Here is a 27,962-nt window from a genome sequence, read left to right as displayed (position 1 = left end):
AAGGGTTGGAGGGTTCATTTAGGCTAAAACATATTATACAAACATTCATTTAGTATACTTTACGGATATTTGAATTTAAACAAAAAAAGAAAAAAAATTGAATTTAGCGGGTTACCAGTCAAACCGACCGGTTACCAGTCAAACCGACCGGTAACCGGTCAAACCGGACCGGTAAACCGGTCTAACCGGCCGGTTAGCCGTTCGAAACCGGTATAACTGCGGGTTTTGAATTCAAATTTGAGTTTGACCGGTTTTTACCGGTAACCGGTCAAACCGGACCGGTTAGCCGGAACCGGGCGCCGGCGGTTCGGTCCAAACAGTCGGATAAAAAAACCCTGGTCTCCACACGGGAAGGAGGCGGTGCAAAAGCATTTTTTTAATTTTTAATTAATCTAAATGCCAAGCCATTAATACTTGTTAGAAACAGTGGCAAACTACCCCTTCATTTCAAAACCACAGGGGCAAAAGCATAAAATCTAAAAGCAGGAGCAAAATTACCATTGGCATCCAAAACGAGGGTATGAACACAATTGTACCTTGGAGAATTGGGTGTCTGGGCATTGTGCGGTGCAAGTAGTAGGCCAAATCACCGAAGGGTGTTACTGGGCCTTGGGCCCATTAAAATTGGTGGCCGGCTCGTTCAGCTCACAAGCTGCTCGAACTCGTGCGTTGTACTAATGAACTCAGATGCCAACTCGATCTCGCTTGTTGGCATATCGAGCCGAGCCAAGCTAGCCGAGCCCAACGAGCTAATGAGCCACGGCCTTTTCCTCCAGCCCAATTTAAATATTTTATTTTTAACCAGCAATGACTAGAAATACATATAAATCAACAATGCAAGGTTGGTGTTACCAGATTCATGATGAAACACACTTTCATAATATATAAATATTCTATTCAAAAGAATGATTATAAACATTATTGGTCAAAGTGTCATCCTATATCGATGTCGAATGGACTTTTTGTTGGTATTGGTTGAGTAACTCGATCATTTATGCTGTTGTATTTGGACAGCTTTCATTTGTTTAATCAATGTTCCTAGTTACCTGACCATGCATGTGTCCTTGTTGTGACTGCAGGGATGACAAAGAAGTTACTGGAGTGGAACGAGGACCTTATCAAACATCGATCAAGCGGAAGTACGCCTCTGCACTTTGCAGCATCATGGGACATCAAGAGAAGGGCCGGGCTACAGGGTGATATTAGCAGAAGGACCGAGCTACTATTAGATGCTACACCTCTGAACTTTGCAGCAGCAGCATTGGATATCGACAGAAGGGCCGGGCTGCTACTAGATGCCTACGAGTCTTCGGCATATCAGCCTGACAATACTGGATCATTCCCCATACATGTGGCAGCCTTGGGGAACAACCTTGCCGTCGTTCATGTGATGCTGGAAAAGTGCCCCGACTGTGCCCAACTACGAGACGCCCAGGGCAGGACCTTCCTCCACATTGCTGTCTCCAAGGACTACTACCATTTAGTCCGAAGGAGTATTTCTTTGCTCTTGAGAGGAAACCATCTTTGGGCTGCTAATGGCGCTTTTCAGATGAGAAGGTTTGCATCGATCGTGAATATGCAGGACAACGAAGGCAACTCCGCACCACACTTTGCTGCTGCATGTGGGGGCCCTGGGACTTTGCGTCAACTAATTTGGAGAAAGGAAGTTCAGTTAAATCTACAAAATAACCAAGGCCGAACGCCGCTGGATCTTTCACATAGCAGAACACCCCCAGGGGTTTTCTTTGGATTGGTAAGTAGTAGACTAGTAGTAATCTTCTTTTATTTTTTAGAAAGATCGGTACGTAATGTACTCCATTTATTATTATCTTAATTCACTTCAGGTACACACACATGTATGTATGCATGCATGCCTGTGCATGTGTGAGCACACTTAGGAGTATGCGTCTACTATATATATATATACACACTCTATTTTGAAATAAATAAATTAAAAGATTAATCGTTTAGTATATTTAACAGGACCCAAATAATAGGGTGTACAAGATGCTAATGGCTGCTGGGGCTAGATTTGGTGTTCGCCGACGTGGTGAGGAGGCCCCTATGCTAAATGAGGAGAAGGAGGCAGAGACAATCAAAGAGTCCACAACCATCGTTGGCGTTGTATCAGTGCTAATCCTGACGGTTTCCTTCGCCGCCGCTTTCCAGTCACCTGGAGGATATAGCACTGATGCCAACCGGGCAGGTACACCAGAACTCGCCAAGATGTACTCCTTCCAGGCATTCGTCGCGGCCAACAACCTGGCGACTTTGTGCTCCGGCATGTCCACCCTCAGCCTCATGTACGCTGGAGTGAGCACCGTCGACATCCGCACACGCGGGAGGGCCTTCGTCATATCCGTCTTCTTCCTCAAGAGCTCGGCCCGGTGCCTCGCCGGCGCCTTTGTGTTCGGCACGTATGCGGTGCTGGATCCCGTTGCCCACGTAATTGCTTTTCTCACATGGCTGTTTTCGTTCTTCATGCTGGTTGACATTGTTTGGTTCACATGGGCAGTATGCACGGATCAGCTAGCGCTTCTTAACAGGCGGGGTGTCGGGGCATGCTTGAGCCTTGCGTACTCCTTCGTGACCGTCCCCCTCGTGCAACTCTGGCCTTACGTTGTGATGGCTTGCTTCATAGCATATCTGAAGGTCCATGGGATACATTGATCCGCAGACGACCCATCATCTCGAATAAGCAGACCAATTTAAGTTTATCTGATTGTTCGGAAAAATTAAGTTTATCTGAATGGTACTATTTTCCGTTTATCATCATTAATTGATTATAACTGGCAGGGTGCCCGGCCATGCATTAATTGTAACGGATGTTAACTAAACAGTAGTTAAATGCTCATGAGTTGCTACTGTTGTTTAGACCCGTTGCAACGGCCGGCGTCTGGCCTGGCTAGAGCTAGTCGTTGTACATGTCGTCGTCGACGACGATGTCGTCATCTTGCACCTGAATCTATCTAATCGTATTCGACGATCCTCTTGTTCGGAGGGTAAAAGTACTTGCTGGATCCGACAGCAGCATCAACATTCTGATGATCATCATCTAATAGGATCGTCGTGCGCGACAACTATACATCGCGTGCGCTGCATTCGCCTAAAGGGAGTTTGCGGGCTGGCGAGATTAATTTCGGCCCAATAACACTTTCGTTACTCCACACTATAGTATTTTATGTTTATGTTGATATTTTTGGATTGTACTTTTTATTAACCGATCCTGTTAATGTATGTGAACGTTGACCCACACTGCTTCACATTACATTTTTCTAGTTTTTTCTAATTTTATTTTTCATTTTTCCCTTGTACTGCTTTGTATTTATTATTTATTTATTTTCCTCTTCCCTCTTTTTATTCTAAAGCTCATATATAATCAAATATTTCATGACGTTGACCCATTTGTTCGCTTTGCAGATTAAATTATTCCATGATGTTGACCGATTTGTGCGTGATATTTAATATTTTATTCGTTGGACATTATTATTTGTTCGTTATGTTTAATTTTTTATTTGTCAAAATAATTATTTGTTCGTCTTGTTAAATTATTTGTTCCCAGGATTCAAAATTAATTATTTAGTATAAAAAATGTTTTTTAAAAAAATATTGTCCAAACATATGCATGTGTGGTCTTGTTTTGAAGATCTTATTATAAGAAAGACAATGATGCAATCCGAATTTAATTTGGATGCTCGGTTTAATCCTTGTAACTTTTTTTAGTTTCAAATTTGCATGCACATGGGTGACATCATCATTGCTAAACAGTCTAATTGTTGAGCTGATCACAGCCCATTAGTATATCCTTCAGGCGATGGTTCCATACTTATCACCTTAGGTGATATAAGGACCCTGTTTGGATCTATGGGTTATTTTTTAGCCCTCCCTCAAATAGCCCAAGAGGAGCCAAACAAGAGGACTATTTTTGGACTATTTGCAAATAGCCCACCCCAAAAGACTATCTCCCAAGAGGTTCTATTTGCGGCTATTTCGGGTGGAGCTCACAGATTCTTTCACTCTCTTTCTTGGAAAAGTGGCAACCAAATAATAGGGAAAAATACTTTAGAAGCCAAATAGCGCTTGAATCCAAATAACTCAAGGGCTATTTTATTGAAATCCTATTTTCTTCAGCTAAATTTTAGTTTTCAAAATAACTCTTGGCTATTTCTGCAAATAGGGCATAGCCACAGGCCACAGCCATCATCGTGTCCACGGCATAGAGCCATATAGACACAGACAGAGGACACGCCATGAGAATCGTGGCTAGGCCGCGGGGGCTGCGTGGCAGTCATGATGGAAATCCGTGATGCGGTACCCGAGGGAGGCTTTAGGCTGTCCGCACTAGGACCTCTATCCCATACACGACACAGCATACAGTTCATTTTTACACCAAAAACTCCCGCAGCGGGGGACGCTAAACGGTGCTGGAAAGTGGCGTTTGAGCTCCCGCACGGCACATCCAGCACGATACGAATGACACAGTAAACTGACGCGCGCGGGCCCCCTCGTCCTTCCCGCGCTCGTCCCCAACTACCGCCGCCACAGGAGGGCCACCGGAGCTCGCCTCTGCTCGCGGCCGCCATGGCACGATGTTGGTCCGCAGCGATGGAGGGAGGCCGGGCGGTCGAGGGAGAAGTTGCCGGAGCGGAGGGAGATGCGGCGGCGGCGAGCTCGCGCGGCGGAGGGAGCAGGTGTCGGTGTTTTACCATCGGATTCTCCGAGGGGTATCCCGAGGAGAGTGGTTATGAGTAGGGACTCGCCGAGATCAGAACGCGATGGTGCAAGGAACACAAAGATTTAGACATGTTCGGGCCACCGTAGCGTAATACCCTACGTCCTGTGTGTTGGTTTGTATTCCCTCTGGTATTGTTCGATCTTTTGGAGGGGTTCCCGTTCGCCCTTATATGATCTGGGAGAATGGGATTACATGGAAAGTCCTAACTAAGTACGTTTAGAGTACTACTGTTGACGCTCCTTAGTGCCCCAATTTATATACCGCAAGCGCACGGGATCGTGTAGCTTTTTCCTTAGAGTATTCCCCCAAGGTTTATCAATCCGTGGATCGACAAAGAACTAACTAAGGTTTTCCATCTAATCTAACGGATCTATCCTAACATGAAGCATGAATTGCACATATAGAGTAACCTTTAATAGATATGAGTATTGTGTAAATGTTGATCTCATCCATGAACATAGGCGTAACCATAGCAAAACCAAAGACATGACTAGGCCTATTGTCATCTAGTTGTAGTTCAAGCTAACGAGCAAATAAATCATGCATCTCAATCAATGGCATCTTTAAACCCAAAATCTCCAATCCGATCCTTCGATACCCCATCTACTTAAAGCAACGCCCTGTCACGACGCCCCCCTTTGGACGAAAGCACCCTGAAGCAAGTCAAACCCCCTTTGGTAGTTCCGCCATGAACCTCTAGCCACCATGACTACAAGATCATGCTAAGTGATCTATCTCGATAATAGATCTAGGATGAAGCAAACCCAAAGAAAAGAACGAAATCGAAAGAGAGAACATGGTCGCTAAAAGATTCGGAAGACATGATTATCATTACTCACATAATAGATTTGTTTGGATCGTCACCACCGAGTACATACCATTGACGACTCCAACTAGCTCATGAACTCCACCATGGCACAATCACGCAGGGAGGCCATGGCGGCTAGGGGCGGCCTAAGCCATCTCCTAGACAACTTCGAAGACTTGCGGCGGCCGTCGTCTCCCTCCGGTCTTGGCCCTAGGTTTTCACCGAGTTCTGGGTGGATGGATGCCCCCGAGTTGAATAAGGTGCGAGCTATTTATAAGCCGAGGAAGGCACCGGTTGAAGGGGAGGCCAAACCGCCTCGGAAACGGGATAGGCCGGCCGGCTCATGGGCCTAGGCCGGCCGGCCTACCCTCTTTCGGGCCCGCCTTGTTCTCATCTTTCGCGTGTAGACTCCTCACATCTTCTAGAGTTTATGTCCTTCACGATTGCACCCCTTTGGACGTCGTTATCTTGGAGATATCTTCGAGGAAAGGATAGGATAGGGAATCCTTCCTTAAATCTTCATTTGCTTTGCTTAATCCCGAAGTATCTTGATCTCATTTCCGTGGGCTCGGTCCTTTGGGCTCACTTGGAGGATGGATGTGCATGAATGGGCTTCGAATCAACATGGGCTTTGGTCCTTCCTTTGGGCTTTGGCCTTCGTCTTTCTTCGTGTTGGCGCTCGATCACGGGCCTCGTCATTTCATGCTCCAAAATAGGCCAAAAACCTGCAAAAACGAAGTTCCTCCAAAATATATGTGCAAGTGTGAAAATGACCAATAATTAGGCCGAGGTTAGGACAGTTAGTGATTTTGATATTAAATTCATGCCATTATCAAGGATAAATAAGGGATAAAATGGGTACTTAAGGAGTGCCAGCATTCCCCCATGCTTAAACCTTGCTCGTCCTCGAGTAAGTACAGGAGCTTTGCTTATAAAGAAATCAGCGTTGCCCCTCAATGTCCTCTCTGCACTTAGTCATACATAACAAGACATATTGCTCTCTCAAGTATTTAGCATTTAAGTTCATGTTGTGACCGGCTACTTTTTCATTATGGAAGATAGACTAGCAATTAAAGAACAAGCCACAATAATAAATAAATGCAATGCTCTTAAACTTAAGCGAACTTCAAACCTTTATCTTGTTTCATCGTGAAGAGTTTTCAAAAGAATGCATATCAAACATAAGTAAGGTTCTCTTGCAAAAGATCATGGAAACACTCATCTCAACAATTCGCTCAAGCCTACATTAGATTGTCTTTAACCTATTCTACTCATATATAAAAGTGGAAGGCTTATGTGGAGCTTGGTAGGTAAAAACAATCCTAGAAAAACATTATACTTGAAATATTATCAAACTAAGAGAGAGATCTAATGGAATTACCGAGACTAGTCAAAAAGGCCATTGTAAAATAATGTTGGAGAGGGAGAAAGATGAAACACACACATTTAGATAGGTGGACATGTGCAAGTGGCAAATGGATGATCCCGAGACACAAATGAAGTTCTCGTTATCGGATTGTATATGGTTGGAAGATTTGAGTATGGAATAATTCTTTAAATTAACTTGAAAAATTAATGAAGCCAAAAAGAGCTAAGGAGCATTTTATTCTTCTCTTTTATTCTTTCATTTTTCTTTTCTTTTCTCCTCTTTTTTTCATTTTTCTATTTTTATCTTTCTTTCTCTTTTTTTCTTTCTTTTTGCTCCTTAGAACTTTTGATAACATAGAATACTTACCCAGCCACCCCCCATGCTTGAACGAATGCTCGTCCTCGAGTATGAATAGTGGGAGAACCAACTAGCTAGGGTAAGTATATCAAATTCACCTTCTTCTTCGTAGAACCTCTTGAATCTCCGGGGAGCCTTGTCTCCCAAAACTTTTCTTTATATGGTGCCCTTGATTCTTTTGATTCCGTCGAAATGATAATCCATACTCAAATTGGGTTGTGGTCAAGGAGGTAATCGCAAAAAGATATTTTTGGTTTAGTGTGGATATCCAGCGAGGTTTGCAAAATTCCCGAAGTAGAAACTCACAATGCATGGATAAATAGGCTAGCAGAAAGAAGGTTACACAAAAAAAAACGGAATGACCAGCTTCTTAGTCTCATACCAAAGAAATCAATCTTAATCCAACTCATCAAAATATAAGTTTGCAATCTAAAGGTTTCATCATGAAAGAATATGTATGTATAGGCTTTGGTAGGTAGAACTTTATAAGAGATTCACAAATGTAGATAGCATATGAATTAAGTTTTCAAATTAAACAACACAAGGTGTAAGATCATCGGTAGACTTAAATCAAAGAGCAACATAGAATATGTGGGTCTGGAATTTAGTCATTTAACCTCCACAAATAAAAGAGCCGGTATTTAATCATTTTAATTCCATTTAATTGAGAGAAAATGGTCAATTCATATACAACATAGCGTAGGTAAAACAAAGCAGCAACTTTCATCATTTTTCCATAAGCATAAGGCATTGCCAAAATGTATCAATGTGGTGAGCACAAAGTGATGGTGGTTATCATTCATTGAAAACAAAAACAAATTTAGGTTGTACTCCTAGTAGCCATGTTATTATAGGGAGAGATATACAAATGTTGCATTTATGGTTGAAGGCATATATGTACAAGCATTTAGAAAAAGAGAGAGTTGATGAAGAATTACCGTCCTTCTCAATGCTCGTAATGAAGTGTAGCGAGGCCTCTCCCCATACTTATGCATTGTGCTAAGCATGGAAGAAGAATCATGAGCATCTTGTGGCAACCGTGATTATCTTACTCCATGAGATCTTTCTTCCTTGTCTACGAAATCCTCCCCCATGCTTAGCATGATGCTAGGCGTGGAAGGAGAAGATGGACCATCTTGCAATTCTTGAAGTCCTTCCCTCATGTGTATGAATATCATCTTCAATGTATCTTCACCTTTGTTGCCTCAATTTCCTTCAACTTCTTCTTGTATTAAGTCATGGTCCCAATCATTGCTTCACATCGTCGTCGCCTCCTTTAATTCCTCGTTGTCCCATTGCTGCCTCATCTTCACGAATTTTTCTTTCAATTTTCAGAACAGAACATGTACTGAAACATTGCTACATTGTAAAGTGCACGAATTTTCCTTTCCAATGAGTCCTCATTCGCCCAAAATTGATTCCGAACAAGAGAGTTATGTCCATTTCATCCCAGCGCTGCAATCTGTCCCGAATTTCAGAACGCGCAACGTCCAATGTTCTTGCCATATCTCCTAGTACGGGTCTTCAAATTCATTGATCTTGGATGTGTTGGAACGGGAATTTCATGGAGCTTCTGAATATCAACTTTTTCTTCCTTGTATGTCTCTGTCCATATGCAAAATTTGATGAAAACAACGGGGCTTGCTCTTGAACTTTGGAGATGTTGACGAATTTGATTTCTTCTTTGATCACGAATTCATGGGAACACTTTGTCATGCCTGCAAAACAATCAAGTGCACACACTACCCCCGGAGTGACGGTCGGGAGTAGAGACAAATGCCAACAAACCAAGTATCCCTAGACTCAACTTGTTGCATGAACAATGGAATGGATGCAAAGTGCAAATGTAAAGTTAGCAAAAACAAGTGTTAGCAGGGTTGAAAGGACCTTTCGATGTTGTTCTGCAACTAGCTTATTCAAAAACAATTGCTAAGAGTGACAAAAAGCCTTCGCGACACTTCATAAGAAGTGAGGCTTTTGTCAATGAAAATGTTATTTATCGAAAAAGGACCAAGCAACTGAGCTAACAAGGTTTTAGAAGTAGGTTTATGGGTTTCCTATATTTTTTTGGTTTAAAACAAAAATTTTGAAGAGAGAGTCTTGGGTATAGAAATTCTATCTAGGGTGGTTTTTAAAAAAAACTAGAGAGAAACAAAAGTTAGATTTTTTTTAATGAAAAACATAACCTACGGTTTTAGGATTGCTCTATGAGTGGTTTTCCTAAGGGTTTTAGGATCTCAAAAGCGAGGCTAGTCATTGTTTTTTTAAAAAAGTTTTTTTTAAATGCAACATGCAATTCAATGCAAGGGTGAGACAAACAACAGGGTATGCAATGCAACACGGGGTGGGTGAATAAAATGATATGACATGATGAGGTGGTCTAAAACAAAACAAAAAGTTAGCCTAAGTTAATTAGCCACAAGTTTAGAATCAAAGGGTGGTGCAACACTTCATATTTCCCTCTAAAAGGACACAAATAAAAAGAATCTAAACACTAATAGGCACACAAAAAGATCTACAAGTTTCCCAAGATCAAATAACAAAGTGCTCCCTCAATAACATTTAGAATGAACAACATGAAGTTATGGTTTTTGTTAGAGCCATGGTAAAATGTTACTTGATATTCCGATTAAAGAGTGCAATGTAGACGGTCATATTAATATATAAAAAATAAAAGACCGGGTCGTCTCCCGCAAAGCGCTTCATTTAAAGTCATAGAGCTCAACTTTCTTACCTTCAAATTGATGCGAAGCCATGGTCCTTCATGCAAGAGGTGAAGGTGTTCCATGCAGCTCTTATTCCACTTCCCATGTTGGACATGATCAATCACGCTTAATGGAAAATTTGTCCAATCGTCTCTCACATCATCGTCACCTCCTTCTTTGTTGTCCTTCGTCGCTACCTTTATTTTCACGGATTTTCCTCTCTGTCCAGATTGGGAGTTGCGCCAACCAATTGATCTAATGCAAGGTGCACAAAATCTTCTTTCCAAAAAGTCTTCATTTGCCCAAAACGCATTCCAATTGAGGGAGTTATGCCCCTTTTTCCCATCACTGCAATCTGTCACGTGCTGATTTCAGCACGTGCATCTCCGATGTTTGAGACATAGCTCCTCCCGTGGGTCTTCGATTGTATCGATCATGGATGTGTTGAACCGAGGACTTGATGGAGATCCTGAATATTCAACTTTCTTGCATTGTAAATCTCTGGATTTGTGCACAAAATTGTTGAGGCTTAGCGACGTCCGTTCTTGAAACTTGAAGATGTTTATGATGGTGTTCAAAATTTTGGGCACGGTTTCCATCATCATCATTTGAGTTTCATGTCCTACATGGTTAGTGAAATTCATGGCTTCTCCCGACATGTGCTCTTTTAGGGTCATGAGCTTGACCAAGCGCAAAGCAAGATCGAAATTTGCAATTATTTGTAAACATATGCAACATAATCACATCCTCAATTAAATTTCATTAACAAGGCATGGTGTAATTAAATGCAGCATGTGTTTCTTGCATAGCACGGAGCTCATTATTAGGCAGATGTTCTTTGAGCATGAAATCAACATTCTCAAGAAACTCTAGCCTATCATCATGAAAAGAACAAGGAATAGAATTTAAACTTTCATTCCGACTATCGGTTCGAGCATGAGATTTTTAAAGATTATCAACAAAACCAATAGAAGCTTGAGAATTCAATGTATACCTTAGCCTCGGAGCTTTTTCATACTCATTGGAGTCGTGGTGCTTTGTGCGAGATGTCATCTTGATGCACTCTTCGTGGTCCGTCGTGGTTTGCTTCTCACGTCACCATGTGTTGAACGTTGCGCTCTTGTAATCCGTCGTGGTTTGTTTGCAACATCTTCGTTTGTCGAAGGTCGACCACTTGTGCCTTCATTTGCCAATGTCATTGGGGTTCTTCTTCTGCTCCAAGCCTCTGAATTTTATCATGTACGCTTGATGAAAGCATCGCCCAAGCTCCCCTTCATTGTTGTCATCATCATCTTCTCTATCATGTTCTCATCTCGTTGCTCCTGCCTCTTCTTCGTGGAATCTCTCCTGTATACTCAACAGAGAATATACCAAAATATAGATCTATTGAAATGTTTATGAAATTATCTTTCTAACGAATGGTCATTCATCTTAAACCGAGTCCAAACGAGGGAGATATGCCCGTTTCACTTTTGGCGCTGCGTGCTGTCCAGAAATTTTCAGAGTGCACAACCTTCAATGTTTTGGCCATACCCGCTTGTAGGAATCTCCGATTGACTTTCTTGATTCGTTGGAACGGGAACTTCGTGAAGCTTTTGAATATCCAAAAATATGCTGCTATTTGCTTCTGAGGTCGAGCTGGACATTGATGAGAATAATATCTTCTTGTGAATTCATCCGAAGATGTCAATGATCTCGATCATGTGGTCTTTGGAACATAGTGTCGTGCGTCCCTAGGCTTCAAGGTCATCACCATTGATTACCAGCAAATATCACGACTTCAATGATGTGTCTTCTCCATTGTTCTTGCTCTACCCAAGGTGTCGGGATTGTAAGATGCTCCTGTGCTTCGTGTGTATGATCCGAACGGTTTCCTTCCTTGATAGCATCACTCGATTAGAAGTATATCGAGCATCCCACTAGAGAAGATAGGTGGTGTCATGGTTCTTCTAATCTTGTTGCCTCCAGCTTTGGTCAACTTCAAATCATCATCTTTTGTGTACACAGCTTTTCAATCATCCTTTGACATCGTCATCACCTTCTTCGTCGGTTGCTACTGCCTCTATCCTCGTTGAATTCCCCTTCATCCACAGCAGAATGTGTATCAAACTTCTACTCCATTGCAAGGTGCATCAAATTATTTTTCCAACAAGTGGTTATTCGCCCCAATTGGACTCTGGATAAAGAAGTTATGCTTGTTTTATTACGGCGCTGCAATCTGTCCAGAGGGATTTCAGAACGCGCAACGTTGAAAGATTTTACCATAACTCTTCACACCGATCTCCAAAGTTGACGGTTCTTGATCCGTTGGAAAGAAGACTTGATGGAGCTTCAAAATAATCTATTATTTTCTCATGGTACTTCTCTAATCTTGGATGAAAAACTCATCACAATAGTAACACTTCATAGATGATGATGATCGCACAATTTTCTTCGCGGGCATGCTTCATACCTATTGCTTGAACAAACAATTCTTCCCAAAAATATTAGTCTTTAAAATTAATTGACACGGCGGCGTACCTTATTTATCATCTTTTGCTTTGGGGAGTGGGGACTCGATAGCTGATGCTGGGCCACTAACAAAAGTTAGCACCTACAACTAAAGAGCGAATCTTGATGTTGTTGCCGTCATGTCAATGTGTACGTTGTCGATGTTCCATGTCGAGGCTCCTCGATCATCTTGTTGCCGATTGTTGAAATTTGTTGAAGTGGATTATGGACTTCTCGAAGTCCAAGTTTGGTGTCTAGCTTTTTCCACCTGCTTTCAAGGACACAAACAAGAAAACAAGGGTATATGCAATAATAAAAATTAGGGTTAGTCCAAAAAACTAGATAGATCGCCCTAGGGTTTGAGTTGCCGATCCCCGGCAACGGCGCCAGAAAAACTTGATGCTCCTTAGCACCCCAATTTATATACCGCAAGCGGACGGGATCGTGTAGCTTTTCCCTTAGAGTATTCCCCCAAGGTTTATCAATCCGTGGATCGACAAAGAACTATCTAAGGTTTTCCATCTAATCTAATGGATCTATCCTAACATGAAGCATGAATTGCACATATAGAGTAACCTTTAATAGATATGAGTGTTGTGTAAAGGTTGATCTCATCCATGAACATAGGCGTAACCATAGCAAAACCAAAGACATGACTAGGCCTATTGTCATCTAGTTGTAGTTCAAGCTAACGAGCAAATAAATCATGCATCTCAATCAATGGCATCTTTAAACCCAAAATCTCCAATCTGATCCTTCGATACCCCCATCTATTTAAAGCAACGCCATGTCACGACGCCCTCCTTTGGACGAAAGCACCCTGAAGCAAGTCGAACCCCCTTTGGTAGTTCCGCCATGAACCTCTAGCCACCATGACTACAAGATCATGCTAAGCGATCTATCTCGATAATAGATTTAGGATGAAGCAAACACAAAGAAAAGAACGAAATCAAAAGAGAGAACATGGTCGCTAAAAGATTCGGAAGACATGATTATCATTACTCACATAATAGATTTGTTTGATCGTCACCACCGAGTACATACCATTGACGACTCCAACTAGCTCATGAACTCCACCATGGCACAACCACGCAGGGAGGCCATGCCGGCTAGGGGCGGCCTAAGCCATCTCCTAGACAACTTCGAAGACTTGCAACGGCCGTCGTCTCCCTCCGGTCTTGGCCCTAGGTTTTCGTCGAGTTCTGGGTGGATGTATGCCCCGAGTTGAATAAGGTGCGAGCTATTTATAAGCCGAGGAAGCCACCGGTCGAAGGGGAGGCCGAACCGCCTCGGAAACGGGCTAGGCCGGCCGGCTCATGGGCCTAGGCCGGCCGGCCTACCCTCTTTCGGGCCTGCCTCGGTCTCATTTTTCGCGTGTAGACTCCTCACATCAACTAGAGTTTATGTCCTTCATGATTGCACCCCTTTGGACGTCGTTATCTTGGAGATATCTTCGAGGAAAGGATAGGATAGGGAATCCTTCCTTAAATCTTCATTTGCTTTGCTTAATCCCGAAGTATCTTGATCTCATCTTCGTGGGCTCGGTCCTTTGGGCTCTCTTGGAGGATGGATGTTCATGAATGGGCTTAGAATCAACATGGGCTTTGGTCCTTCCTTTGGGCTTTGGCCATCGTCTTTCTTCGTGTTGGCGCTCGATCACGGGCCTCGTCATTTCATGCTCCAAAATAGGTCAAAAACCTGCAAAAACGAAGTTCCTCCAAAATATATGTGCAAGTGTGAAAATGACCAATAATTAGGCCGGGGTTAGGACGGTTAGTGATTTTGATATTAAATTCTTGCCATTATTAAGGATAAACAATGGATAAAATGGGTACTTAAGGAGCACCAACACCTACTCCGAGTGGGTCGGGTAGTTTCCTTGTACTTTGGCTAGTCCTACTTTTGTACGAGTAGTTACAGTGGAGGTAGGGCATATCCATGTGGTACTCTCTACTCTAGAATATTCCATACCCGTGAGTAGTCCTGCTACCCCGGGTCTGACAAGCCCCCGAGCTCTTCGTAGTCGAGTCCTGCAGGCGTTGAGTACTTTTGAAGATGCCGTCGAGTTCTTTCGAGTGCTTCTGGCATCCGTAGTTCAGGTTTGGAGTCCATTGAGTGCTTCGAGTGGTCTTTCGTGTACTTCTCTTGCTGCATCGAGGCTATGAGGTGCTCTAGCCCCGAATCTCTCTTTCTGATATGGTGCGCGATGTACTCGCACTCCATATGGAGTAGCCCCTGAGCCTTAGGTTGAACCGTTGGATCAGGTTGAGGATCATTTCCGTCTTCAGGGTCTTTTTTGAAAAAAGTTCATCATTTATGATGCATGTCTTCGCAGCTCCAGAGCCTTGACTTGAAATCCCTCGATTTAGGGTTAAGGTTCCCCAACCGAAGCATACATTCTGACCTTTGGGCTTCCTGATATTTTCGGGAGTGCTACTGACCTTATTATTTAGCTGAGGTGATCCGATCTTGTATTTTCACCTGTTCTTGTTTCTACCCATCTCCTTGTTTCTTCCTTTGATTTCTCAGCCCCTGAGCATATGCACAAAAAGAGGCTCGTGACTTTTCGGATGGCGCCGAAGAAATCTAAGCGCCAGGCGTCAGAGAAGGAGGCGACGATGGCCGATGGGTGGAAGAAAAGTAGGTTGTCAGAAAAAGTAGGTTGTCAGAGGCCGCAATCTCATCTCTTGTTAGCCACCGTCTTTTGCAATACAAGGCTTTGATCTAGTGGCAGTCGGCCGAGGGTCATGGGAGGCCATTCGAAAAAAACTTCTGAAATCGTTCTTTTCAAAGCTTTCGTTGAGCGTGGCCTTGCCATTCCCGCTTGCGACTTCTTGCGGGGTCTTCTTTTCTTTTGGGGTATTCAGCTTCACCATCTGACCCCTAATTCGACTTGCACATAGCTATTTTTGTTCAGCTATGTGAGGCATTTCTTGGGATTCATCCCCATTTTGACCTTTTCAAAAGCCTCTTTTCCTTGAATCCGTATCCCAATCTTAGGAATATTGCTAGGGTGGGGGTGCTGATCTCTAGTTTCGCCCTGGCATGGCGGAGATGTATATCCCGTATTCACTGCGTCGTCAAATTGGGGATTGGAAAGCGGAGTGATTTTGTATCGATAACCATGCTCCTGTTCTTCCAGAAAGGACTCCTTTACCTCCGACGCCGCGCCACGAGTGGTGTGTGCCTGCTGGTAATGCTGATCAGGTAGGGGAGCTTCTCACGCGGATTGCGACGCGGCGAAGGAAGGGAGTGACTGGTGCCACCGTTGTGTCGTCTTGGCTTAGGACGTAGATCTAGCCCTTGCAGAGCCGTGTCCACTCTGGGTTCGAGTATACGGGATTGTATGATCCCTCTCGAAGCATATGCAAGTCAAGATCCTCGTTAATTCATTTTTGTTCACATCAATGATTAGCAAATACTCACCAGAGAGAAGCATCAAGAGCATCTAAGCATGAGAGGTGCCATGAGTGATGCTAATGGCTCGCGTGCTCCTGGCACAAAGACAATACAAACGCCATCACTTCACCACATAAGCATCCACATATCTTGGCACAAAAGCTGATCAAGTGAAAACAACTAAACAATGGCATGGCAAGGCAATGCTATGACCATAGCTCCTGCCATTCTGGGCAATATTACTCCATTCTTTTGTTTTAATTGTTGCGTCCTATAAATATGCATATAAGTAGCAGTGAGCTAGTTAGAAGGCAAACCACACTTGTATGCCTTATTAAACTTTCAGATTCTTGACTGAAGGCCGGGAGGACGCAGAACATGCAGTCCGGTAAAAACTACAGCAGATTTGCATAGCAACTGTAATGTGTGGCGAGAGGAATGTGAGGAGCGTGGTACCAGTGACTAACTGGAAGCGCCGGCTTCCCAGCTTGAGCAGTATGTCACCCACGGCGGAGAAGATGAAGACGCAGCTGCCGGGAGTCCCGGACGGCGAAGTACTTGTTGAGCCCGTCCATATCGTGTCCACAGCTACGGGAGTCCCGGATGAGCGCACGCTGCAGGGCGCGTGGCCGGCGGGGCGTGCATGCAGGCAGGGGGCGCCACTGCAGGCACGGGGCGCCACTGCAGTGGCGGGGCACCATGTGCCTCCGCACGGCCGCGCGGCCAGCGGAGGGCCGCGGCCTGCTGGGCCTGCACACGGCTACCGCCGGGAGGGGTGGGGGCATGCGGCTGCTCGCGCTCGGGTGAGCAACGCGGCTCCCGCGCGGGCAGGCGAGGCAGCACGGCGCGCCCCCGCCCTGGATCTGCCGCCCCGCCCCTCCTGATCCTAGATCTGGTTGAGGGCCTGCGGCGGCGGGTCACCGCGTGCAGCGCGGAGGAGTGCGGTTCCGCGCCCGATTCGGCACCGCCCACCGGCATCAGCATCGGCGGCGGCGGAGGCGTTGCCATCGTGGGCGGGGCGTCCTCGTCGGGCGCGAACCCTTAGTCGTCGTCGTCTCCCACCTCTCCTCGGAGTCGGCGATGAAGTCGGAGTCGGAGGTGCTGTTGGAGGGGAGCTCGTCCGCGGCGCGATCCTGCGAAGGAAACGGGGGTACAGGGGGGTTAGGGTTTCGGGGGAATCAGATTAGGTTAGGGTCGCGAGGGGGGTTTAGGTTCCGGCGGCGACTCACCGGAGGAGGGGTTCCCAGCTCCGCACGGCGGCGCGCGGGGCAGCCGGCGCACGTGGGCAGCCACGGCCGGCGCGCAGGGCAGCAGTGGCCGGCCGGAGAGCGGCGTGAGGCAGCGGCGGCCGATGAATTTTTTTGGAGGAAAATGAGTGCGGGAGTCGGCTTCGAACGCGCGTCACGGGGTGTGCGAGAGAGTGGGTGCGCACGCAGGGTGACGCGATGGGGTGGAGACGCGTTGAAGCGGATGATCCATATATAACGTCGTCCGTTGGATCGGGTTGAAGATCTTTTAGGAGTATTTTGAGCCCTCAATTTTTACAGAGTCGAGATTCGGGGTACAAATTGGTTGGTGCACTGTTTGCTGAGCGTCTCAGCGGGGGCGCGGGATTGGGTGGACATAGAAGAATTTGATGTTCCTTTAGGGGCTTTGATTGATGACGAAAGAAGGGACAAAATAATTTATTACGGAGGGTAGAGTAGCGGAGTACAATAGTTAGGCCCTGTTTAGTTTAAAAAAAAATTCTACAGTAGTGTTACATCAAATTTTTGGACACATACATGGAGCATTAAATATAATTGAAAAAATAACTAATTACATAGTCTAACTGATTACAATGAGATGAATCTTTTAAGTCTAATTAGTTTATGATTGGATATTATCTGTCAAGTAACAACGAATTGTGCTAAGTACCAAAATCCAAACTTTTCACCAACTAAACACACCCTTTGATACTTAATGCAGTTGTGAAATCATGAGGTAATTAATAGATGTGATGTTTTTTAAGAAAGTAGTGGATATATTAAGATTGCCGCGTTAGTTTGGAGGTTGCATGAGAAGGCATAGAAAAATAGTAGTATAATATTATATTTTTAACAAAATAAGATGTTATATTGAACGAATTATGAAAATAATTGTGGTGAAAGAAGAGGTAAGATAATTTATTAGAGAGGGCGGAGCACAATTAGTTGCTTAATGTATTTGCGAAATCATATTGCAATTAATAGATGTGTTTTTTTAGGGAAGTAGTGGTTAGATTAAAGTATAATGTATTATTATGGAGGTAGTATGAGAAGTCATAGAAGAACAGTGGTATGATATTATATTTTTAGCAAATTAAGATGTTATGTTGAACGAATTACGAAAATGTTTTGAATTTAAAAGACTTTGTTATATAGTAAAGTTGTAGATTTTTAAATTCTAGGCAACTTTTGTATTGATTATTTTTTGATTTGAAGATATTTTGGCGTCCAAATTGTAGGTACAACAGGTCGCATGTAACCGTTTATGCAAATTAATTGTGAAAGCATTTTGAATTTTAAAATTCACTCTATAATAAAGTTGTAATTTTTCAATTCTTAATCAAATTCTATGTTGAGCAACTTTTAGTTCTAACGCATTTTAATGTTCAAACTGTACGTATAATGTTGCTCGTGTAGAAGTATCGGATGGAACGGGTTGTGGTTTGATTTAATTAAAATTCGAGAGTTTTTCTAAAAAAATGTTGAGAGAGGATCAGGACGGCGGGTTGATTTTATAAACACTTACGGTTTTCTTTGCAAATTTCTTGAAGCCTGGACAGTTGGACTGCGGGTTGATTTCGAGAAAAATTGAGGACTTTTTCTTAAATTTTTCTGAGAGAGGTGGCCGAACCGTGGGTTGATTTCTCCATAGTCTTGGATTTTTTTTGCAAAATGATCTGGAAATGCAAGATCACAGCCTTCCGTCCGGCCGATCCAATGGTCAGTTTCTCCTGCCGGTTTTGTTGCGCAAATCGTATGTAGAGATACGAAACTTGACCCTGCTATCGGGCCAAAAATGAGCTTAGGATGAGCCACATCATCACGCAATGAGAACCGTCCGATACTCCGATCATTAATAAAGGACGGTGAGCACCGTGGGCAGTCGCCGGCCGTCTCTCAGGCAGTCGGGATGCTTCTCGACCCATCTTACCGCATCGCATCGCCTTCCACTCCTCGCGTTGCACAAGCGTCTCTATACATAGAGTACTAAATGAAATTTATTTGCGAAATATTTTCACAGATTTACAATTTTGCGAGCTGAATATAATCAACCTAATTAATTTATGATTTACAATAGTAATACTACAGTAACTTTCCTCTAATCATACAATCAAATGCTTCATTAGCTACAACAACTGCTACATTACTATAGTTGTTGAGGTAGTTTTATAATTAAAATTCATTTAATACTTCTAATTAGTGGTCAAAAAACCGAAAAATTTTCACGAATTTTTTTTCAGGGGCAACCAAACAAGCCCCTTCTTGGCAGGGCTGTAGCTGTCCCTGGCATCTTGAGGTCGGGGACGGCGAGCACCGAGGACGGCGAGCGGCTGGGCGCCGAGCTGTTGGCTGAAGACCTAGAGGAGGGTGCTGGGCAGCGCGTGTCCCGGGGCTCGTAGACATGTACTCCGTACGTCATTTAGGCCATGGAGTTTCATGAAAGATTTTATGAGTATTAAATTTTTTACCATATCAGTAATTTTATAGATTTTGAAGGAGAGAGTTCTATCCCCATGATATCCAACCGGCACAGTTATCTAATTTTTAGTCTTGAAAATTGTGAGATAAAATCCCCCACCGAGGCTGGCCAGTCTCAATAGAGGTTTCATGAAGGATTTTACGACATTAAATATCATCAATATTGCTGCATGGTAAGAAGAGAGAAGGATAAAGTTTTATGGGATGTGAGGAGAGTTTCATCACCATAAAACTCATCTGGCACAGTTACTTAGTTCTCAATATACGTAACTGTGCCCGTGAAACTACCACTAAGACTGGCCTTAGTGGAGAGTTTTATGGCACAATTACCAAGAGTGTCATATCATCTTGACACTGGAATAAATAGTCATTCTCAGTGCACAGTTTTTTAGACCGATTGCAGTATTAAATAATGCAATGGTCGTGTTCAAATGTGCTTTGTGAACCATTTGTAAAACAACACACTAGAATATAATTCATTTAATTTCAATATTCGTAAGATATTAAAATAAGTCACATAAATTGAAATAATTACATATAGTATATATATAATGTATTTCAAATTCTAGCTATGTTTCGACAATGCCCATTCTTGTTCCAAATGTGCTCCACCAAGTCACTTTTAAGTTGTAAGCTGAACCATCTCGGATTTTATCATCTTTCTCTAGAACTCTCTGAAATGGAACTTAGGGCCTATTTGACAGGCCTCTGGCTCCTCCAAATACAGGTCCAGCTCCGGCTCCTCTGGTGGAGCGGCTTCTCTGGTGGAGGGAGCCGTTTTGAAAAACGTTTGGCAAAACAACTTCACATGTTGGATTGATATTGTAAAATGTCTAAATTGCCCCTTTTATTTTTTTCTTTTTTTTTTCTTTTTTTCTCCTCTCTTTTTTTCTTTCCCTTTTCTTTTTTCCTCCTCTCCTCTTATCCACTCGTCCGTCTCCTTCCTCTCAGCTTCACCCAGCCCTGTCGCCGCCTCCTGCCGTCCTGCGCTTGGCCTCCTTCAAGCAGCGGCGGCCCGCACCTCCTCCACCCACCCGCAGGCCGTGGCCCGCGTCTCCTCCTCCTTCCCGAGCGCCGGCGGCCCGAGCCCCCTCCCTCATCTCGCTGCGCCTCCTCCACCCCGCCTCGCTTCGTCCGCGCCACTACCGGCCTTCCGGCCTCCGTCCGCGCCGCCGGCTCCCAGCGTCCGCCCGCGCCACTGCTCCTGGGCCCTGGCGAGGGCAAGGCGGTCCAAGGGACAGGAAGAGCTCCGTGGAGCCGCGCTCCATCTCCGCCCTTCCAATCCAGAGAGCGGAAATTCCGAGGCTCCATCCCAAAGCCGCGGTTCTCCACCTCGTTTGGCAGGCCTCCGCGTGGAGCCGGAGCCGGGCTCCTTTTGGAGCCCTGCCAAACAGGGTCTTAATCTTTGGTGGAGAATTCCTAGATACCATCACCCCTTCTTTCAAGCGGTGAACTATTCAGTCCATCACAGCCCGTTTTTCTCTCATTTTTCCAAGTGGAGAAATCACACAGAGAGAGGGAGCCCGAGCGGCCATGGCAACAGCGGGCACACCTCCATTCCTGGCAGCCGCCATGAACAGGCGGATGCGCCGCCGTGCGGAAGGTCGGCCGCCACGAACACGCGGGCGTCCGGAGCTCCACCCCGGTGGCCACACGGGCAAGCGCCGCCACAGCGGACACGCGGGCATACGGGAGCTCCGCCCCGGCGGCCGCGCGGGCGTGCGGGAGCTCCACCTCAACGGGCACGCGGGCCAGCTCTGCCGCCACGCCGAGGGAGAGCGGGAGCTCTATCGTTGCGGGCGCGTGGGAGCTCCACTCCGGCGGCCACGTGGGCAAGCTCCGCCGCCGCGGCCAAGGGGGAGCAGTCGTCGATTTGGCGCTCGAGCATGGGTAGTGGGTTGCGGCACGAGCGTAGGCGCAGGGACGGGGCCGGCTGCGGGGAGCGGGGAACCAGCGCAAAAATGACTCGCCGCGAACGTGCGCTGAGCGCAGCTTATCTGCAGCCGCCAGTTAGTGCTTTAGGATTCGTGCCGCACTCCCTCTCACCATGTATTCCTATGCGTATTTCGTTTTTCGCTGGTCTGTATTGTTCCCACGCTCTCTCTCTCTCCTGCTCTCTCTCTCTGACGCGCGCAATTCTCCTTCCAAGCCCCCTTTCCTTGAGCTCCGGCATTCCGCATCCAGACCAGCACCGCCTCCGGTATCCTCGAGCTCTCGTCGCCGCCGCCCCCAGTCGCGGTCGCCGGACTTCTCTCCTCTCTCTCCACGCGCCGCCGCCGCCCCGCTTCTCTCCTCACTCTCCACGCGCCGCTACCACCGCCTCGCTTCTGTCCTCCCTCTCCACGCGCCGCCGCCCTCCACTCTCCCACGCAACCCATCCCATGTGAGACTAGCAGGCTGCGCTCCATCTCCCATCTTTCTCCGTGGCGCTTGCATTGGCTTGGGAAAGGTTTCATCTTGGGCTTCTTCTTCCTGACATTTTTTTCATGAGAAATTTCAGATATCAACCTGCATTTGGGGGAGGATTTGGATCCTAATAATCCGTGAGCAGCAAAATATTGTTACGGAGGAAACATATGTCTCCTCAAGGAGATTGATCTGGTGGAATGAACAGTGCTTGGTTGGTAGAATGAATAGTATTGTGTGAGAGGAAATAAGCCGAAATAAGCCAAGAATGTAAATATGCAAATGTTGATGACCATGGCCATATTTGGATCACACTAGGATCCTAGCGCGCACATTTCCCGAAAAAAAATCTCGCATGCATGGAATACTAAATGAAGTCTATTTGCTAAACTTTTTTAGGAATGTGTGTAACATTTTACGATGAATCTAATGACAGTAATTAATTGATAATTGGCTACAGTAATACTACAGTATCATCTGAAGATTGCCTATAGTAGCACTGCATTGTTATTGCCGTAGATTTAATAGTGGAATCAGAGGGGGCATACCGGCAACAGCTCTCCTTATGTCCCCCGTTGGAATCCTACCGGAAGAAGTTGGGGGAAGAATATAGGTTTTGGATTATGTGGGTGGTGAAGCTCGGTGTACTGATGATCTAAAAAGGGAGGTGGCGGATCAGAGAGAGAGGTGCAGAGTGGATAGAGAAAGATGATGTTAAGAGAGAGAAATAGCAAGATGAGCCGCGGTGGCGGCAGAATAAGAGGATGTCGGGAGGCCGGGCGGCGCAGGGACCCGGCGGCGGATGCGGATGCGGCGGCAGATCCAGTTGGTGAGAGACAAACCTTTGAATGTCGATTCTGGCATCGATGGCGGCGGAGCAAAGATGAGCGCGGTGGCTGCCGGCGACGAGGCGCAGGAGTAGTAGCAAGGGGGGAAGGAGAGAGGGGGGGGGGAGAGGAGCGGCGGCGCACCACGGAGCACCAGCAGGAGGAGGAGAGAGAACGAAGAGAGATAGAGACGGACGCTGTATGCAGGTGGACCACGTATGGCGTATACATCTGTAGACGAACTGTATACTCACGGGGATACACATATTCGTGAATTAAAAAGGGTAGGAGGAGAGAGGCAGCGATGGGACAGAGTCATAGATGGACGGTGGGGATAAGGCTGTTCGCTGTTTCCCTATATCCATCCTCTAAGAGAATATATCTATCATGGTCATCGAGATTCTCTCCTCTATACTATATTCTTATGCACTCATTCATCCTCTATATTCTCCCCTATATCAACTACCACGGTGGGACTCATATGTCATATATTTTTTTTAACTCTCCCTCCCCCTTCTCTCTCCCTCCTCCCTCCCATTCTCCCCCGTGCCCTCCATCTCTCCCCTGGTTGCTAGTGCAGCCGAAGACGAAGCCGTCGATGTAGGCCTGCGTCGATGGCCTCGCCGGCGAGGCTCAGCTTGTCGCACGCCAGGACGCCGCGGGAGTAGGAGCCGTTGCGATAGCTGAGCATGTAGCTGCAGGCGGGCCGGCCAGTGGCGCCGCCGCACGTCGGGGACGGGGGCCCCGACATGCCCGTGGCCACTCACAGCGCATCGCAGGAGGGCGAGTCGCACGGTACCGCGGCGTAGGACGGCGACGAGGATGGGTCGAAGAGGGGCTCCTGCTGGTCGTGGCACGAGTCGCATGGCACGCACTGCACCCAGGTCAGCTCACTGGCCGTGTCCACGATCACCGTGGCCTCGCCGCCGGACACGCGTGGCGGCCGAGCCACGGCGGCGGGACCCCAACCATCTGCTCCTGCGAGCCGGCCGGCCGGATCCCGACATCCTCCCACCCTCGGCTCCGGGCGGCGGCGGCTCGATTCCGCGACGCAGGGCCCCCGACGACGGACGGGCGGAGGTGCACAGGCCCACGACAACGGACGGCGGTGGAGGTCCGCGCGGGCACGGGTGGTGGGCGGCTGGCGCGCCGAGCTGGGGCGGCGCGGCGAGCAGGGGGGGCGAGGCTCCCTCATCGCGGCGTCCCTCGTCGCGGCGTCCCTCGTTGCGGCGGCGGCGGTGTCCTGTGTGTGGCGACCTCTGCTCTTGGGCCATGGCGCCGTCGTCGTCCTCTGCTCTTGGGCCATGGCGGCGATGGCGGCCTCTGCTCTTGGGCCATGGCGGCGTCGTCCTCTGCTCTGCTCTCGGCGTGGATTTGATGTGGAGGCACAGAGCTCGGGCGGCCGGAGGCCCCCTCGGGCGCGGACGGCCACGGCGGGGCGCCGGCGGGAGCGCGGGCATGACGAGGGCGGAGCGCGGGCGCGGCGTGAGCGCGGCAAGGATGGAGCGCGAGCGCGGCCTCGAGCTGCTGCTGCTCAAGCGGAGGTGGCCGGCGAGCGCGCGGCGGGGCGGAGGTGGCCAGCGGACGCGCACGTTGGGGCGGAGGCTGCCGGCGGACACGTGGTGGGCGCGCGAGAACGCATCGAGCGCACGGAAGCAACCGCAGCAGAGGTGTGCGCGTGGCCGGAGCGCGGGACTGCGGCCTGCAGCACCGGCGGCGTGGGGGCGGAGGCGCGAGGCGGGGGTGCTGTGGCGAGCTCCGGGCGAGCGAGAGCGTGGGACGGAGGCAGAAGGAAGGAGAGAGAGAGGAAGAGAGGTGGGGGACGCCAGGTGGGTGGGGCCCGCTGATCGAGGACCTCCTCTATTCCTCTGCCAATGGAGGAACTTGGATGGTAAATGATGTTTTACGAGAGACCGCTGCAGCAAAATATTATGTGTCATCGTCCTCTAGTGTCCTTTACGGGACGCCAGTGCGAACAGCCTAACGTTCGCCCAGCGAACGTCCACCAAGGTACCGGGTTCCGAACCAGCGGATCCGCCAATGAAACTGCAAGTGTCATCGGACTGGGTAACTGTGCTGGTATCGTATTGCGGTGAGAGTAAGTATAATGGCTGGCGGAGAGCTGGTTGAGAATCTGCATGGAGCAAGAGAGAAGGCGACGGGCGACTTGCGATGTGCCTGCTCAAGTCGGCGAAGAAACTCTGTCTCTGCTGCTATTGGCTGAGCTAGTAGTGTCCACCACCATGATGGCGTGCGTCCCAACCGATTGCCAGCGGAGCTATTAGCCATGCTCTGTTGAAACGCTTTCTCCCTCTTCTCTTTAATTACTCTGCTATATCACCAAACGTACTGATATGTCATGGAATCAATGTACATGAAACTATGTTGAAACTCCTATTGAGACTGGCATAATCCATCTACGCCAGATAACTCTTTTTATTTATCGGATGTCTCCGAAGAGACTACGCCAGATAACTATGAGGATGTAGTGTTGCTACCTGTCGTTGCCTGGGGCCTACAGATGCAAACTATGTGCAAAACTCTAAGTTGTCTTGAACAGGATCCATGATGTCTCCCAATTCAATCAATTAATGACGTGGTATATGGTATACACATTCATCAAAAAAAAATGAGGTGTTGCTTGATGAAGTTTGGCTATATACAGGGCCGTCGAATCGTCATTATCCTCTTGCTACAGCATTCTGAGGCGATAAGAGGGCGACCCCGAGGCGGACGCCGTTGCCAGCGGGGTTTTCGCCGGTCCTCTTCCTCGTCGACGGCCGGCCGGCCATCGGCAAGGTGATGGACCGTGGAACCTCCGCACGGCTGTAGATAGGTTAGATACATATATATCTAGGCCTAGATACTGCTCGCCGCCATCGGGCGGCGGAGCTAGGGTTTGCCGGCAGGGTCAAGCCATCGTTTCTGTTCGTCTTCGGATGGAGGCGATGCTCCTTGGTCCGCTGCTGCTTCTGTTCCTGTTGCTGATGTCCGGCGTCGGCGCATCGACGAGGTGGATTTTGTTTCTCCACAAGATGTTCGGTGAGACCTTTTGCTCGATGTCTTGTGTGAGATTGGGTCGGATTCTTTCGCTCCCTTGCGAAGGGATCTCGTCTTTGGAGTTCGCCTCTATGGCAGAGCTGTTGGTGGTGTCTCTTCGTGTTCTTGTGTGGCGCTTCGGTTCTTATCGGTTTGTGGACGAGGAAGGCGGATGGAGGGCCAAATCGGAGGGGTCGACGACTGATGTTCTCTTCTCGCGGATCTCTTGCAGTTTACATTTTGTCCACCTCTCGATTTGCTTCGGTTTGAACGGGTGGAGTGAGGATCTGAGGCGCGGCATGAAGTTCATGGAAGAAGATTCATGGCTCGGCCTGGAGGTTGACGATGATGTGCGGGGACCTTGTTGTAATTTTTTTTTACTTGGGATCTTTTATGCAAAACTAAGATGTACTGTGCTCACTCTGAATTAATATAAAATGCATCTAGTTTCGTAAAAAAAAAGTTTGGCTATATACGGAGTATATGGCTTTTGCACAGCAACAATGGTATGCACGGGTGGATGAAAGGGGCCTATATATATAGCCATCTCTTGTTCTTGCTTCTTGCTGCACGGGTGTTATGAGGCGAGCTGAGATGAAGCAGAGCCGAGTAGCTGGAAAAATAATGAAGGGACTATTATCTATATCGAAAAATATTTAGTGCGCGTATGGGCAGGTGCCATACATGTGGAATGAACAGCCTCCAAGATAATGATGAACTGCATGTTTGGCCTGTCAATGGATCAGCCGTTATTATATGTTCTGAACAACATCCTCTCAGAGAATACTCTGAATTAACACGAATGGTTCTTGGCTCGAGCTGCTTTGTTATCCACATCATTACGATTAACTTGACCATAGGCCAAGCAAGGCGTCCAGAACTAGCCATTTACGAAGAAAGTAAGAAACTAAGCATCAATTCATCAAGTAGGTAATAATCTGAAACATATTCATTAGGAGAACGGTGCCTCGCAGGACACCAGAGTCTGAACCATATTCAGAACCACGCTTGTTGTGTTCGTACAATAATAGTGGCTAAACGGCTCACCCATCATTTGAAACACGTTCATATATCTACTAGCAGTCGCGGTAGTATAGTTGATAAAGGAACGACAAAAACTAGCCATATGCGCCGGGAGATGTGTGTATGGCCCAGTAGCTACAATGCAGCTCATCCCACCAAAGCCGCCACTACTCCAGCTCAAAGGCGTGGCTGGATGGTCTGATGAGCACTTTCCCATCTTCAAACACGAGCAACGCACCGCCTTGTTGCGTGAAATCTTACCAGCGATGCGAATTACAGACCCAATGCCTCCCATTTCTATCTCTGTAGATAGTTTGATCACACCAGGTAAACTAGTTAACAGCAAATGGCTTTAATTTGCCCCTCGCCTCTAAATTGATGGTGGAACTTTGGATTGTATCTCTGTCATGGCATGGAAGGAGTAGAGAGACCACATCTCTGATGGAGGGCGCACCATTTAAATGGTTGCCACGGAAGTTTATACAGGAGGAACAGGGCACTGAAATGCACGCATATATGAGCTGATGAGAGTCTCGCGCAGAGGGGGCCACTAGAGATGGTGATGTATGGCAATAAACAAACTGGGAAAAGTACTGCTGAAATTTAAAACCATGTCAGACGTAATAGAGAGCAGAGGTATGCAGTTTTTCTTGATTCATAATTTAAAGCCATATTCGGACGTTAACTAGCTAGACCATGCTCATCCTAATGTTCATAGGCAAGCAGTACAGTCAGATGATACATCTCACACTTCGAAATTAGGAAACTGAAAGTTCAAAGACTGTTGGTGGCCTGGGATCCATCTTTATTAATAGAAATGCGCACGGTCTGCGCATTCGTTCCAACAAAGAAAGACTGTTGGTGGGAAATCCACAATTACTTACCTGCAATTTCTAACTACCTAAAAAGCAACATACTCAGTACTAAGCATGTGAGATTTGTGAACATTAGATGATATGGCACACATTCTCTCCCTAACAAGGGATGTATTTAGAGATGAGTCATGCATCAATGGCCACATTTTTCTAACTTTGGTGTGTGCAGTGACAGTCACATAGGCTAGAAACATTTCTTTTTTC

General features: G+C 46.8%; 2 protein-coding genes across 2 annotated transcripts; one reads left to right on the top strand and one right to left on the bottom strand.

Annotated features, from left to right (window-relative positions):
• The first annotated feature begins 1,081 nt into the window (after positions 1-1,081).
• LOC120655187 (ankyrin repeat-containing protein ITN1-like) lies at positions 1,082-19,509 on the top strand. The gene is made up of 3 exons (XM_039932933.1): positions 1,082-1,557; positions 1,998-2,445; positions 19,351-19,509. Exons 1-3 carry the CDS (start codon positions 1,082-1,084, stop codon positions 19,507-19,509), a joined length of 1,083 nt encoding a protein of 360 aa, XP_039788867.1.
• A 4,075-nt stretch (positions 19,510-23,584) lies between these two features.
• LOC120655179 (protein ASPARTIC PROTEASE IN GUARD CELL 1-like) lies at positions 23,585-24,016 on the bottom strand. The gene has a single exon (XM_039932923.1). The coding sequence runs from the start codon at positions 24,014-24,016 to the stop codon at positions 23,585-23,587; it is 432 nt and encodes a 143-aa protein (XP_039788857.1).
• Between the last annotated feature and the right edge of the window lie 3,946 nt (positions 24,017-27,962).

Source organism: Panicum virgatum, chromosome 1K (assembly GCF_016808335.1).
Source record: "Panicum virgatum strain AP13 chromosome 1K, P.virgatum_v5, whole genome shotgun sequence".
NCBI classification, from domain to species: Eukaryota; Viridiplantae; Streptophyta; class Magnoliopsida; order Poales; family Poaceae; genus Panicum; species Panicum virgatum.
Note: the sequence above shows the minus strand (reverse complement) of the source record. Positions and strands in the feature narration are given on the sequence as shown.